The sequence below is a fragment of the Lepisma saccharinum genome, chromosome 22, assembly GCF_977018435.1.
Source record: "Lepisma saccharinum chromosome 22, izLepSacc3.1, whole genome shotgun sequence".
Taxonomy (NCBI): Eukaryota; Metazoa; Arthropoda; class Insecta; order Zygentoma; family Lepismatidae; genus Lepisma; species Lepisma saccharinum.
Genome location: NC_139250.1, coordinates 3,884,621 through 3,901,386, shown reverse-complemented (window position 1 = coordinate 3,901,386; position 16,766 = coordinate 3,884,621). Strand labels below are relative to the sequence as shown.

Sequence of the window (16,766 nt, the reverse complement as noted above, 5' to 3'; positions counted from 1 at the left end):
GCTAAGATCGTATTCCATTGCTGCGCAAATGGTTAGCTGCTTGTTGTTTTTCTGCGCAAGCGTCAGAACTTTCGTTTGTTCCTTGATTTGAGAAGTTACCACAGCGGCTATGTGTGGCGCTATCTCTTGAAACCCAGTTGGAGCTGAGAGAAATCTGTGTCGGAGCGGTACATGTCAGAATAGCTTGGTGTAGTCGCGCGTTTTGTGTGTTTGGGGCGTTTACCAGGCGCTTGTTACTGTTTTGTGAAATTATGTGAAAGGTAGCCTTCCAAATGAAGAACACATCAAGAAATTCACACATGGAAAGCAATATGAATGGCAAGTTACCATCTACAGAGGAGTTTGCTTCGCAGGCGGATTTGCTCAATCCATTTGTACACCGTTTGGAATTGTCCACTACCTATGACAAGATAAAGGTAGGCGCGTTTTCTAAATATTATCCTAACAATGTTTTTCTCGAATGATCCACTGCATTTATGTCAATTTGAAGGTTCATGGTAAATGGAAGAACCTTAGTTTTGTCAAAAATAGCAAATAATTTGCTGCAGTTTATTAATTCGATATTGGCATGGCCTCACATTCATTTTTTTAAAGAAAGTGTTCGAAGCACCCTCCCTCCGAAGTAGGTTAAGTTGAACCAGAACTATTATTGACGTATAATAGCTACAAATTGTTTGGAATTGTGACATTGCGGGTTCAAGTTATGGTCCGCTATTTGTAATACGTTAAGGACTAGTGTGCTAACTTGTGTTTTATATCCTCCCATCACGCACAAAATGTCACCTTTCTACCTCTGTAGATTATTTACGACTATGAGAATGATGGTATGACCCGGGAATCGAACCCGAGTTTTCTGGCCTTATCCGTTTGTCTCCGTTGAATTTCAAGTATCGCACGTCCATTGAAGTATTTCTTATTATCCATGAAACTTTACCAGCATTTACTGTTTTATTTATTTATTTACTTACTTTCTATTTTTATAAAAACAACCGCCGGTTTCAGCAGCATTGGGAGTTGTTATCTTTCGTAGTTGAAAGTTGGGTGTCGTTGAAATCTACGTAACCTTATCGGTTACATTTCAGGTTGAAAGTGTTAATTTCATCATTAAAGTATTGTTGGTACTTCTGGTGGATTTGTACTGGTTACAATTAAAATAAAAATCACTTTTGATAAAGCTATCCACAATATTTATATAAAGTGACGTGTGTTGCAATTTGACTTGGATCCCCATACCCCTATGATCCTGTAAAATTCTGGAAGAACGTAGGTTTTTGTTGGGAATTTACATCTTGTTTGTTATTTGAGTTACTCTCAGAAGGATTTGTTATTGTGAAAACTCCGGTACGTTGTTTTGTGTTTTCATTCAATTATGTCATTCACGTGATGTGTGCATTTTACTTCGATCGGAGGATCTGTGTTTGAATCACAGTTTCTTTTCAATTCTTTCCGTTACAGTTGCCACGTTTATCCAAAGACCCCAACATCCCTATATTAAAATTTTACGCGTTCCTATTTTTTTCACAAATGACGTGACATGCTTTCTTGCCGCCTCCACTCGTAACACCTAGTATTCAGTGAATATTCTCGTTCAAGTCCTGTGACGAATGGATATATGAGACATCTAAACGTAATGGTTCTGATTTGTGATACATTATGGCGTGATAAGTAGGTTTTGTAGATGAGTCAAGTGCTGAAATAGGCAGTCTTAATTTTTTCAAAGCGCTTAGTGCTAAGAGCACCAAGCCTGCCTCGCCTAACCTATTCACGTAAGAATACAAAAATGGGATGTAAAATCATGTACACAAACAGTAATCTGAAAATGTGCTCATGTGGTCAGAAGTAAATTGCTGCCGGTGTTAGGGTTTCCTGAATAACACGCCAACGTTCTTTCAACTTGCACCTTATTGAAAAGAACTTCCTTACATCGTGTATTGTCTCTTCATTTTTACTATTGCATAACAACGGTACTTTTCTCCGGACTGTACGAAATATGGTTGTATCTGTATTGCACAATCTGAACTTGAGCCCTGTAAGGATTTGATTATTATTATTATTATTTATTATTTGAAGTAGGGTTACACTTAAGCTTACAGTATTTTTACACGGATTATCTTACTATAGAAACAGCTTTTTGCCCTACATGGATTAATTTGTTAAGCTATACAATTCCGCTAAATGTTTATAGATGTATAAAATATGGAAAAATATAAGTGTGCCTATATAATTGAGACACACAAGGAATAAAAATACACAAGGAATGAAAATACACAATTAATAAAAACACACAAGAAATAGAAATTAAGTAAGTATATGTGAAGGAGGCAATGAGGCACGGTGTCAGTATTCGTAGATTAACATCTTAATTTGTTGTTTAAATTTGGCCAAATTTCTCTCCTTTTTCCAGGCTACAGGCAGTTGATTCCACGATTCCACTTAATTTTCAATAATAAAGACAGTGAAACTTGTTTATTACATGGTCAGTGTGCATGTGGCGTACTCACCAGCATTTTAGGTACATAAATGATGAAATGGAGGGAAGATATACGAAGACCCGTTCACGCCTTACATGGTGTTCGAACCTGAAGATCGAGTTTCGAGGCGCGTCACAGTAACCGCTTGACCACTGAAAACTCTGGCTCTGATAGGATCCGTCTCGAGTGGCGATCGGCAGAATGACGAGTTGAATGAGTGGCGTGGAATGGTTCCAATGTGGAGGCATTCTCGTAGCATTACGTGGGCAAACCCTGGCATGGGGTCCAGATAAGAATTCGTGGAAGCAGTTGTTGCAACTGTTTTTGTCCCACCCCTTGCCAGATGCAGAGAGTAAACACGCCATTGGGACGATGTCCAAGACAGCTGACTTTGACGTTGTAGAGGGCGCTGATGAGGAGCTTTTTTTCTTCGTCTTCTTTCGTGTAGCGGAAAGACAAAACACTGTGAAATATGGTATCGCTGTTTTTGGAAGTCGTTCTCGATGGAAACAAATTTAATATCCCAGCATAATTTTCATATGTGTCTTTGGAAACAGAGTTAAGGTTACTTCGCTCAAGATTAACTTTGTTATAGCCACGGACGTCCGGAAGAGGGGGGGACGCCCTTCCCCTAGAAAATAAAGGCAACCTATTATATATTCCACACGTAAAATTTCATTTCAGTCACGGTAGTTTGTTATTTATTGTTATTCTAAAGGCGTTGCAGAAACGTTATAAATCCAAACTGGTGTTTTTATGAGAACTTTGTTATGGGGAAAATATCCTTATTTGTCTCTTTTGAAAAATACTGGCTTGCCCCTCCCTGGAAATAACCCGCCAACGTCCATAGTTAACAGTACTTCGTGTTGAAAGGTAACTTGATCAGAGTTACGTATTCTAGATAAGATAGAATTTGTCACACCCTGGATTGCATTATTGCAGACCAACGAGGCTCTGGCGTCTGGTCTCACAGCTAGTACAGTCAACGGCAAAGATAATGGTAAGCAAATTGTCCACCACTGTTTTCATTACTATTTTATTCTACATCCTGTGTTGCTTTAAGGAATGAAACTATGTTGGTTCGAAGCAGGCATTGTTCTCTGCTTATTGACGTCTTTATTTCAATTCATTGTCAACACATTGTGTAATTCAGATCGAATGAAAATGGTGGTGGACAATTCGCCTACTGTTAGTTTCGCCGTTGGGTGTACAGTCACGGACAGTTCTGGGTTGTAACGAACATATTGACTTCAAATGGGATCATTACAACCCAGAAGTGTCCGTGACTGTACAATCCCCTGTGGGGCTGGTGTTGAGTCGTCCATATATGTTTGTGATTGTCCCTTCATCTATCTTATCACAATTCTTCCCCATCGTCGTGATTAGCCAGGAGTGGAAGACGTGAGGCGTTAAATCAATCAACCGTGCCTGTTCTATTTTCACTGATATCAAATCAAAATTAAAAGCACAAGCAACCTTATACGTTGAAAAATTAAAGTATTTCAAAATTCTCGGCCGACCTGGGATATCAGTAACACAAGAGGTTCACAAGGTATTTCGTTGTAAGTTTTTGTACTGGTTAACCCACTTTCCGCACGCGCCAGCCAGGACAATCGTCGATTCTCGTAAAGGTATTTTCACTTCGTTGGTGCTCTACGTGCCTGTAGGAGAGAGAGTACCCCCTCCACACACTAATTTCACAGCTTAAAAGTGCAAATGCGAAGTTGTCAGTTCGTGGCTGCTTCGCTTGCTTTTTCTGTGCCGCGACAAATAGCGTGCTTGTATTTTCCCCTGTCATATTGAGTACGCTTTTGCCAACGACGTTTTGCGTTAATGTGCCATGAATGTAGGCTTGGATATTGGGCCGGGGCACATACAAGGGGCGATCAGGTTGCTCTGACCCTAACATAGAAAGAGCGGCAATAGGGTTTCAATTTTTTTTTTCAACATACTCCCCTGGAACTTTAATGCACTTCTCCCATCGGTGCTCCAACGCCTGGACACCTTGTGAAAAAAATCTTCCGACTGGTCCTCCAACCATGAGTCTACAGCCCTTATCAGCTCAGAATCATCAGAAATTTTTTGCCCACGAATGTCATTCTTCAAATGTTTGAACAAATGGAAATCATTGGGGGCCAAATCTGGGGAATAGGGTGGATGGCGCAGCAATTCGAACGATGAATCTGCGATAGTGGCCCTCACATTGCGTGAGGTGTGGACAGGTGCATTGTCCTAGTGAAGGAGCACACACACCACGGGTCAATATCCCACGCCTCTTTTTCGTGATGGAATCACGTACTTATTCTTTTGAAAACAATCCAATCCAAAACGTTTCCACCCAAAAGAACCTAGGTATTATCATGGATGAAAAACTCACTTTTAATTATCATATTATAACTGCCACTAAAAAAGCCACGCGCCTTCTCGGTCTTCTATACAGATTTAGCGAAATTCAAAATCCATCATCTCTTGCTTTATTCTTTAAATCTTTCATCTCCCCCATCCTTGAATACTGTTCCCCAATTTCGGCAATGGCCTCAAAAACCAATCTCACCAGAATAGATTCTGTTCTCAGTTTCTTTCTTGCAATTGTTCGCCATAGAATACCTTCCTTTCGACATGTATCCAAATCAGACACCGTGGCTGCTCTGAATATTCACACTCCATCCTTTCGTCGTGATCTAGCTGACATGAAATTTTTATACAAGATAATAAATGGCAAAATCAGAACAGATCTCCTAATCAGTAAATTCACACTTAGGGTACCCCAAAAGCAAACGCGCAACCTGCAACTCTTCCACAACCCAACCACTAGGCTATCCCTTCTACAACGCTCCTTGTTTCTCCTTGTTTTACAGGCTCCCAGAAATCTACAACAAACTTCCCCTGAATGTAGATATTTTCCTTCCAGAACGTAATTTTTGTATATTACTGACCAAGAACATGTAAATCTATCCCATCTTGTTATTGTTTTTATCTTTTGTTATTTTTTGTTTCTACTTTATGTTGTTTCAGTGTAAAATGGCCAAATAAGACTGTATCTGAAACTCTGAGTAAATAAATAAATAATTTCTTGATTAGGTCACTGTAGTATGTGCCAGTGATGGTTTGGCCTCTTTGTAGATAGTCCACGAGAAGGACACCCTTGCAATCCCAGAAAATTGAGGCCATCACCTTCTTGGCTAACGTTTCCACCTTGAACTTCTTCGTTGGTGGAGAATGTGGGTGTTTCCACTCCATGCTTTGTGATTTTGTTTCTGCGTCGAAGTGGTGGACCCATGTTTCATCCATAGTTACAAATCGGGCAAGGAAATCGTCTATATCAGCACGAAACTTGTCGAGAAGTTCTTGACTGATGAGCACCCGAGTGCTTCTGATCTGGAGTGAGGTTTCGAGGTACCCATCTTGCATCATTTTTTTTGATTTGCAATTCCTGGGTAATTATGTTTTGCACAGTGCCATATGACAGGCCACACATCTCAGCAACATGACGGATGGTGACTCGACGATCCTTCAGCACGATATCGTGGACTTTGTTAATGTTTTCGGTCGTCATGACAGTTTTTGGTGCTCCACCTGCATGTTCATCCTCACACGACTCTCTCCCACAAGTAAACTCACGACACCATCTCTTCACCATACTAATGTATGAAGGACCAGTGTCCCCTAGTGTATCCACCAAATCCTCATGAATTTTGGATACCGTCCACTTCTTCTTCCCAAAATATTTTATCACCGCTCTCACCTCAGTTTTCTCCATTCTGGCACATTGACACAACTTCACTCAGTTAAACCCCTGTAAAAAGAAAACTGTACGCTACTCAGACTTGCAATTCAGAATGAAAGCATATAAAGGATCACTAAACAATAAAAAAAAATCATGACGTCATTCCTTCTATGTTGGGGCCGGAACAACCTGATCGCCCCTCGTAATTATAATAGCTCTGGACATTTAATAACTATCAGAAAAAAGATGGAAAAGGAAACTTACTTTCAGCATTATTTCAGTAGAACACTCTTAAGCATTGACTGTTAACGGTCAAAATAGACAGATTGGAAGCCAGTGTTATCATAGAGTTGGAATGACAGTACCAAAGAATATTTATGCACACTACTACTTATAATAATATGCATGAAATATTAATCAGGAACTTTACTTTCTGTCAACTGGATCTAACATTCTTTTTTTTGTTGTTGTTGTTCAATTGTTTATCTATTTTACATCAGTTTCCTTAAATTTGGCGATCTAAACTATATGTAAACTAGATACTGAATACACTGTTATATCTCTATTCTTGTATAGTCCTTTTACCTATCCACGTAATGAAAACAGTGTGCGCGGTCTAAGGCGCTGTGCTTTGGGCATGGGATCGAGTCCGCCTGGTTTCAGTCTCTGGGTTTTCGGCTTGTGTATAGGACCGGTGGCAACCTCATCGTGAGGATATTGGGGAGCTGCGAGTGAGTAACGTAACCGGTGTCTGAAATCTCCTACAACGGCGGGGACTGGCAGTCTAGAGATAGGCCAAGGCCCTTCGAGGGCTGTCGAGGCACGGGTTATTATTTATTATATTATTATCAATTAATTCACTTAAATTATAATGTAATTATTTAAATTTAAACTATTATTATTGTTAGTCGACACTTGGTTCGAACCTTCTCCCCCCACCCGAAATATATTTCTAGATACGTGGCTGATTGTCAGGGCTTTTCTTACGTGCGAAATGGCCGATTAATCTCGCTGAACGCACAAGGAATTTGCGAAAACAAGAGCGGCTGGCGTGGCACCCTTCAGTCTTTGCTTTGCCCAGACTGGCTATGTCTCCGCCGTCTTCCAGTTCGAACAGTGTGGCTGCTTTCATGATGAGAATATCCAGCTCCATCCTCTTTCCACGTTACGTCAGAGAGCGTAGGTAAACATTTGCTCTAGGCGTAACTCAGCGTGAGTTTGCGTGGAGCCAAGGCAGGGGAAAATGTCGCCAGTGGATGAGGAAGTCGAGTGTGCAAACTTTACCTGGTTACTGTTATGTGCACCAACTTCTGGGAGTTCATAGCTCTGTTATTTATTACGAATGGGACAAATTAATCCACATAAGTTTACCGATCCGGAATTTCTGACATTTCGTTTCTGTTCTTATGATTATGAAGGCATAAATATGTACTTGGTTTTATCTTGGGTTGTAAGACATCAATGTCAACCACGTAGTACACCCTGGACTCAGTATAATCCTCTTTGGGGGTCGTGCCGTGTCGTCCCTACATGTTTGTAATTGTAATTGCCATCAGACATGCAACTTCTCCAAAATGACATAAATAGATTCTCCGAATGGTGTAAGCGATGGAAACTGACCACAAACCCTTCGAAATGCTCTTACATAACAATTTCATTGAAGCAAAACATTCTTGAAGGTTATTATACACTAACCGACATCACTTTAACAAAAGAAGCACAACACCGAGATCTAGGTATCCTCATAGATTCTAAACTAACTTTCGATAATCACATATCAACCATCACAAAAAAGGCAATGCGTATGCTAGGCTTACTTTACAGATTCACCCGAAAGCACCTTCCATTTACTTCTAAACTTTTGTGTCCCCCATTCTAGAATACTGTTCACCCACCTGGAACATGGCTGCCCCTTCTCATACCTCCAAGATCGAGCGTGTTCTAACCTTTTTCTCTCCATCGTTCGATATAGAGTGAGACAGCCTGAGACACCTACCTAAGAGAAATCTGCTTATAAACTTAAACATAAATACTCCAGAATCACGTAGATACGTTGCAGATATGAAATTACTACATAAGATAATTAATGGAAACCTAAGATGCAGCATCCCACTCCACGAACTCTCCCTCAGAGTGCCTAGACACAAAACACGGAGCAAGGAAACTTTCCACACTGCAACTCCAAGACTCTCGCTCATTCAACGTTCACTATTTCATAGGCTACCAAATCAGTTCAATGTAATCTCAAACCAAACCGATATATTCAGTTCATATCCATCTTTTATCACCAACATAGAAAAAATTGTATATAAGTAATGCTTTTGTGAAACACATCTGTTTACCTTGGAACTGTCTCGACTTGTTTATGTTTATATTTTGTTTATTTTATTTTATTTTATCTTGTTTCGTGTGTTCATTTTAACACTAGTGTACTGTTTTACTGAGATTTCAACGTGTCGTGAGCTCGAATGCGATGCTAGTCTATGATTAATAGAGACCGGATGTTTAGGCACTAAAAACATATAAAATAGACAGGCAAATAAGCACTTATAATTTTCAAAATAGGCAGTAAAATAGGCAATAAAAAAGGCAATGAAATTTAACTCAAAGTAATGAAGATAGACATACAAAAAGAAATAGGTGTTTAAATGATATAGAAACATACATTCTTTATAGTTGCTTAAAATAAACCAGGAGCTCATCATTAGAGACAGCAGTCCAATATTGTACTTAATAAATCACTGCAAACAGGAGTCACGTCAGCCCAAAATTTTCCATTGTATAATGGCTACACACAATAGTCTGACAAAGTAAATTGTTGGCTACTTCCAACCAGTACGCAAATTATTTAAATATACACTTTATCACTGCACACAGGGTTATTTCAGTTAAAAAAATTGCACTATATATTCCACACAGAAGTTCGAACAGTAGTTATTCACCCCCGTAGAGTCCGATAAATCAATTGATTGGAAAAGATCGATCAAAGATCAATTGATGACCAAGCAGTGTGGGCAAGCAAGGGTGGGGGTTTTGAGCGTTTTGATTGGCTGTTGGGAAAAAGTGGGCGGGGCTTAATGATATGGGTTTCCTGTTAATGAGGAGATTGATAAGTGTTTCCTGTCTGGAGTTGATAACGGGGGGCGTTTTCGGTGTGGGGGGTTTGATAAGTTTGAGATTGCGGGAAGTGTTTCCTGTTGTTAATGAGGACTTGATAAGGGTTTCCGGTGTTGATGAGATAGGTGACTATTTTTGGGGGCGTTTCCCGTTTGAGACCGTTGATGAGTCTGAGATTCCTGGAAATGGGTGTAACGGTTTTCTGTCTGAATAGAACATGCCCGAACATGTTTTGGGCGTAGGTTTGGATGAATTTGCAATTTCTGAGAGTCACGTGACTGTGACGTCACAAAATGGAAGTCACGTGACCAGATTATATTATTAAATTATTATTAATTTAAATATTATTATATTATTATTATGAATTGTTTTAATTTCTGTGACGCCATTTTGTTTTTGTTATGTTATTTTGGCGTGTGACGTCATATATAAATTGGAGTACGTGTTTCCAGTGTTCGAAAACAGATGGCGTTGATGAGTCTGAGATTCCTGGAAATGGGTGTAACGGTTTTCTGTCTGAATAGAACATGCCCGAACATGTTTTGGGCGTAGGTTTGGATGAATTTGCAATTTCTGAGAGTCACGTGACTGTGACGTCACAAAATGGAAGTCACGTGACCAGATTATATTATTAAATTATTATTAATTTAAATATTATTATATTATTATTATGAATTGTTTTAATTTCTGTGACGCCATTTTGTTTTTGTTATGTTATTTTGGCGTGTGACGTCATATATAAATTGGAGTACGTGTTTCCAGTGTTCGAAAACAGATGGCGTTGATGAGTCTGAGATTCCTGGAAATGGGTGTAACGGTTTTCTGTCTGAATAGAACATGCCCGAACATGTTTTGGGCGTAGGTTTGGATGAATTTGCAATTTCTGGGTGGTGTAACGGTTCTGTGTGAACATGCCCGAACATGTTTTGGGCGTAGCCTTGTAGTTTGAAGTCTGTTTAACGGAAATGGTGACGTAGGAGGGAAAAGGGTATAAATAGAAAGGAAAGAGGATCTTAGTATTATGTGAGGATGGATGTAAGCGGTACACGTTTGTCTGATAATGGTGTGAATTTCTACGAGATCAGCTACGAAGAGTTCTGGGAACTTGTTCGGTCTTGCGGCGATCTGGACAGCGATCGAACGGTCCTGGATCGGTTGCTGAGTTATTTCCCGTTTATGTATGTAGCGATACCTGAATCTCCCTGGTGTGGATGTCACGTGGTCAACGGCTCAGGAAAAAGAATTCACCGTCGCTGCGAGACTTTGAAGGAGATAAAAGAGAGGAAAAGAAGAGGTGACGAGAGAACAGGATTTCCGAGTCACCGGTGTATCTGCGAACTACGTCGCAGAAAGGAAGAGTTGGGCGAAGCTTTGAAGAAGAGAGTGAAAGAGTGGCTTTCTTTGTTGGCAGACAGAAATTCCGTGTGGTGTTCTGGCTGTGATCGTCCATTGTTACTTAACTTAGAAGGTCATCCTTGTTTCCCTGTGGTTCCTCCCGAAGGTTTCGATTTTCGCAGACGGCTGTTCCCCGACGATCCTGAGGATATTCTGGCTGAACCTTTATCGCCGATACCGAGGACCCCGTCACCTACAGTATCTGATTTTGAGAATATTCTGGCTGAACCTTCATACCCGATGCCAAGGACCCTGTCACCTACAGAACCCGATTTAATTCGTTTTTACCTCGTATGAGAGTGTTTACTCACCACGATTGCTGGACTCGCACCGAGCCGTATGTTATCGATTACCTATCAGTGAATTCGAGATACAGAACATACAGAAAGTGGCCTATAGGATTATGCCAGACTCCGGAAGAATTAGTGACTGCAGGATTTTACTATTCAGGCTTTAGCGACAGGGTATTATGTTTTCATTGTTCGTACGGACTTTGCGATTGGACATCCAAAGATTGTCCTATTCTAGGACATTACATGTTGATACCCCAGTGTCCTTACATACAGAGTGTTGCGGCGTTACATCGTAACTCCAAGAGCTGCAAGTATTGTGACAGTATAGAGACTGTTGAGAAAACATCCGATAAACCTAGTGTGGATTCCGTGACAGTGTGCAAAATATGTTTTGAGAATCCATGCAGTGTTGTAATTCTTCCGTGTCGACATTTTGTTTCCTGCGGATTCTGTGTTTCCCAATTGGACAAGTGTGCCGTATGCCGGGGCAGCATTGAAGATACCTTAACTGTTTTCACCTGTTGAACAAAATGGAAGCTTGTTTTTTGGACGTTCAAGGTCTTCGCGGAGCAGGAGGAGAATTTGTGTGGAAAGAAGTGGGGATTTTAAAATTTCCTTTCGACAGCGCATTTGACTGTTTAGTGAAATCTCCATATGGTTTTCACTTGTTGAGTGAAAAGTATCGCCGGGTGAATTACTGGCTCCGTACCAACAAACACGGTCTGAACTGGGGAGATGGATGGCTACCGTATGAGAAATTAGGAGACGTTTTATATTTTATGCTTGTGAATCAGGAAGTGTACGTCAAAGGTATGGAGAAAATAAAATGGTTGGAAAAATTACTTGGAGAAAAACGTATGGGTAAAATATCTGTGCGTAACATCGAAGAACTTGAATGTCCAAAATTGGATAGTGTGAAAAAGACTACAGGAAAATGCAGAGAACATAGTAAATGTGAGAACGTGAAAAAAAATTGTGCAGTTGAAAATGTCTGGAAGATGTACAGTTTCTATTGTAATAAGTACGAGAAATAAAAGATTTTTTGAACATTTACAAATGTTTTATTTATAATTGTAGATATAGGTTAACAATATGATTCCATCACAATGTGAAATATATTTACATATGGACAATGGTAATTTTACACAATACATAAAAGTAACAATGGTTTATTTACAATATGAAATACAATGGATAGTTTACAACAGCAAATATATAACAGATGTTATTTACAATACCAATGTGTGTCCAAGATTGTTCTCAAGATATATTTCAATCATCAGTTCGTTGTACCAAAGTACATAAAAATAGTTCAATACATCGGGTACTTCTTTTTTTTCTGAAACCATATTCTTTTTTATACAATATACAAAAGCCTCCATTTCGGGTTGTAATTTATGATAACGTTCGTTCATTAATTTTTGCAGAGGTCTGAAAAGATTACACATAAATAAATGTAGTTCAGAGGCTGTGAAAATGAAAGCATCCGGTGAATGATGTTGATACATCGAGATGCAACGTTTCCCGAAAAAATTTACACCGCTAACGGTGATATTTCCAGTAACCAAATAATTGAATCGTCGACCAGTGTCGACGTAATTCAATAAGTCAGATTTTAAAGCACACAGTTCTCTAATCTGTTTAGAATCGATGCGTACGGGTGATCTCCCCTGTTGCGAAAACTCCCACACCAAATTGAAAGGGGATTCCTTTTCGAATCCTATGGCTACGTACTTGTTTTTTTCCTTGTTTAGAAAATATGTGTTTGCAAGATAGAGATCTAAACATGCATCTACGTCATGTAGTTTAGGACACTCGATTTTGTCTGTGGAAAAACCAATTTCCCTACGTCTCTTTATGAAATCACAGTCCGTAGTCACATCCATTCCCTCGTCAGCCGTCTCGTTCTTGATAGTAACGGTTTCTAATTTAATAGGTTGCACACGTTTGCGAGGTTTACGTTTGGAAACATCATCCTTATGGGTCATGCGTGTCACAAGTTTGTCGTGTTTCTCCATTATAGAAGCCGCAGTAGGTTCCATGGTGTGTTCACTAGAACTGTCTCGATGGCACTGAGAGAAAGATACAGCAGCACACATTTTAAATAGATTTCTTCATGACACGAGCCTGGATCGTGTGGATAGAGCAACACGTTTGTTCCCCTCGGGGACACTTGGAATGTACTAAACATTTGAAGATCTGACGAAAACGGTGCAGGATATATCCATCTTTACTGATACCTGGTGGAAATGTCTGGATGAAATCCTTGGTTGTAACGTGACGTGCTTTGTAATAAGCATACACGCAACAGTAATGACCGCATGTTGTGGCCAATATCCCCTGTAAGGGTATGTTGTTGTAAGTCCAGACCGAGGAATGACGGTTCAGGAAAGTTACGAATTCTGGATAGAAAGGATGAAATCCGTATGAATCGAAATATTCAGCCGTATTGTTTTAGCCAAAATAGAAGGCCACCCAGTGTGTACCCTGGAAGTTGGAAGTATCGGTGTTTGCGATTATCAAGGCAGGGGTAGGAAACGTCCGAGGTAAAAGATCTCTCGAGTAAACACCGTAGAAAATGTTCTTGGTGGAACAGTTTCGAGATAGAATCTCCCTGATCTGCGACGTGTTCATGCTGCCTATGTTTTCGAAAACGGAAAATGAGAGTACAGCGTTCTGTTATTTCTATACTCTCAAGACGATATTCTTCTAATATTTGGGGGGACGGTTGCGTGTCAACAGGTTTGGCAGACAGTACTTCCAAAGAATCACTATTATAAATATCATCACAGGTTATCAGTTCGATGAGTTTTCCCATCTCACGTTACATATGTTTTCATATGTTTATAATAATATTTCTGTCTTTGGTTATTTCTATGCTTCCAGGGTTGTTGTCAAGTAGTTCGGGAAACGATTGTATGTTCACAGGTTTCGAAGTTGTCACTTTCGAAGAAACACTACTATGCTTGATAGTACGGGTTATCACTTTGGTGGGTTTTTCCATCACAAGCAGTATAATGTTTACATAAGAACTGTTTCGGTAACACTGTGAGTCAGAAACACAGGGAGACATATTTATGGAAAATTTTGTCTCACTGATGGAGGATGACACTTCTGTCTTTAGGTATATCCACTGCAGATTCAAATTCAGCATACAAAAGGCATGTTATATTTTCCGACAGCGGGGGAGAAAATTGCATCTCGGCTCCGATGATGCCTTGTTCCTGGAGACTGGTGTGCGTGTCGTTTCCTGAAGAGTCAGGCGTTATGTCGTAAATCAGAAAAAAGAATCCGTTCTCGAACATTTTCCGTGTGATCTGGTGTCCGTAATTGGCGTGGTGAATGCCTGTACCGGAAAATAGAGTTTGATAGGCACGTGTTATAAATCCGCTGTTTCCTCCTGTGGTGATCCGTAAAGGTTCGGAAGGTACGAGTTCTCCATTTTTCACAAGATGGAAAGAAGATAGGTTAAAACTTCTAAAGTCGAACGGATTTTTCTTACTGTCTCCGAGAAAGCTGGCGGTGGATACCATAGCAAAAAGAACAACATTCGGAAAAGGACCTTGAAAAGCATTATCGATCGAAATCTGCTGCGTTCCGGCGACGTAAGAATAAGCTTTGATGACGCTTCTGGTGAACGGATAATGAGCAGGAGCGTAAGTGAGTGCTCTGTCTATGGCCAAACTGGTGGTGGGAGTAGGAATGATGTGATTTATTTCGAGAACAGCCTTTAAAATTTTTATTCTGACTGTAGGTGATGTCTGGTCTCCCCAGATGTAAAAAGCGTCACGTGATCTAGCTAGATCTATGCGTACTTCAACACCGTTGAGCAGGTATTTAGACTGGTGGAAGAAATCTATGTGAAGTTTTCCCATAAGGTCGACCACGGCTGTCACTTCCGTAGGATTTCCGGTCGTCGGAACATACTGGAAACATTTTTTCCTTGTGGTGAAACCTGTGTTGTCGGCAGTGATTTCATCTTGATGTTCAGGTGTGTCCAAATACCACAGGGCATTCGTGAGATGCGTGTTTGCGGCATCGCTTCCGTAATTGATAGCTGCTTCGAAGATCGCTTTATATGCGTAATTGTTATCGGCGGTTGTTACAGCAATGCCGTTGAGAGTCACTGTACATTGGGAAAAAAGTGAATGGAGAAGATAATTCACGACCCCGCAGTTTTTTGTGAGGGCATTTTCTGTTTCGGAAGCACTCATGGGACTTCCATCCTGTTTAACCATTTGCGTTTGCAGACGGAGATAGGCAGATGAAAGATCGAGAAAATCAGTTCCTGCTCCCGGTATGACAAATTGAATTATATTCTGATTATCGATGGAAGCGATAGGTTTGTAGGTGGCTGTGTACGTTTTTTCCACATTTTGCTGAATAGGTTTTTTCCGGAAGAGGTCGAACTGCGAGATCATGCACATGTTATCCTCCATCATTATCCAAAAATATCTTTTCCTGCGACCTTCTGTTTGATTTTTCTTTTACGTGTTCTCCTAGATTTTGCTGATGTTTTCCTTTGTTTTTTGGATGCTCGTTTTTTACGGATCGTAGATGTTCTAATACGGGTGGCTGAACGTTTTAACATCAACTGAGCAATTCTTGTTGCAGGTTTTGTTCTTATACCGGAACCTACCAGAGAGTCGATTTTCCGTTGTGCTTTACTTTGAAGATTTTGACCCGCTTCACGTACCCGTTGACGAACAATAGTTTTCGGAGTTTGTTGGGTTGTTGCAATATCAGTGATAATGTTAGCTCCTGCTTTTAAAGCTTCTCTTCCGATCGTTTTTGCACCGCTCCAGAGTAGAGGTTTCACCATTCTAAACAGTCCTGCGAAAAGTGACCCCAATCCTCTGCCTTTTTGATTTCTAGTTGAACGGTAGATGGGGCCAATTCCTCCACGGATTTGGTTACTGTAATATTCGGTCTGCGAATTCATGGTGATTCATTCGCTTTTCGACAAAGACTGAGAGAAATAGCTGTCTACTGTTTTTTAAAAGGACTTTGCTTTTCTACGAAAATGTAAAACAGCGATTGTGGGTACGGACCCAGTTCTCAAAGGTAAGAAATTTCCTTTTCTATCGTACAAAGCAATTTCTATTGTTTCGAAAGAGGCTTTATCCAGAGGAACGTAATGAATCGGGTCGAATGTTTGATGGGCTACGGGTACTGTGCAAGACGTAGTTGTGTCCGAACACTGTTTTCGGGTAAGACGCAAGAGACGTACCATTTCTCCCCCGACCAATTGTTGTTTCACCAGATCGGAGTAAATAAATATATATGGGTTTTTATCTACAACGCTATTGGACTGTGCGTGCGTAGAATAAATAGATTTCAATATGTCATATCGAAATTTAGCATAGTCATCAGTTTCGTTTATGGGTGTAACGGTATTTGTTGGAGCATCGTCAGGTTCAGGTTTCGGAACCCCTATCACGGATAGATGTTTGTACACGGCCTGTTTGAAGAAAAACCTGAGATGAGTAGGAACAGCTACATTAGCAGGGTCTGTTTTCAGGAAATAAATCAGATCCTCTATCGTATATGTTGTTGCAGGAAAATAAAATGGTTGTTCGTTAATATAGAGTGTGTTATCCGCACAAACAGTAGATCCAAATGTTCCCCATTGCGGTTCCGTCAAAAAATGCCAGAATTTCTCGAGAACGGATCTCCTTATTTCCAGGTCGTCAGGGAGAGATTCGATGATGGTAGAGATCAGGTCCTCAGCACTTGCATATGTTCGAACAGGAAGAGTTAACA

The 16,766-nt window shown here is 40.2% G+C and overlaps 1 protein-coding gene across 1 annotated transcript in view; it reads left to right on the top strand.

Annotated features, from left to right (window-relative positions):
- The first annotated feature begins 119 nt into the window (after nt 1-119).
- LPCAT (lysophosphatidylcholine acyltransferase) overlaps nt 120-16,766 on the top strand; it is a 159,400-nt gene continuing 142,753 nt past the window's right edge. The window contains exon 1 of the mRNA XM_083144116.1: nt 120-416. Within this exon, the coding sequence (XP_083000242.1) occupies nt 273-416 (144 nt within the window). The 5' untranslated portion in view covers nt 120-272. The remainder of the gene's footprint in view (nt 417-16,766) is intronic.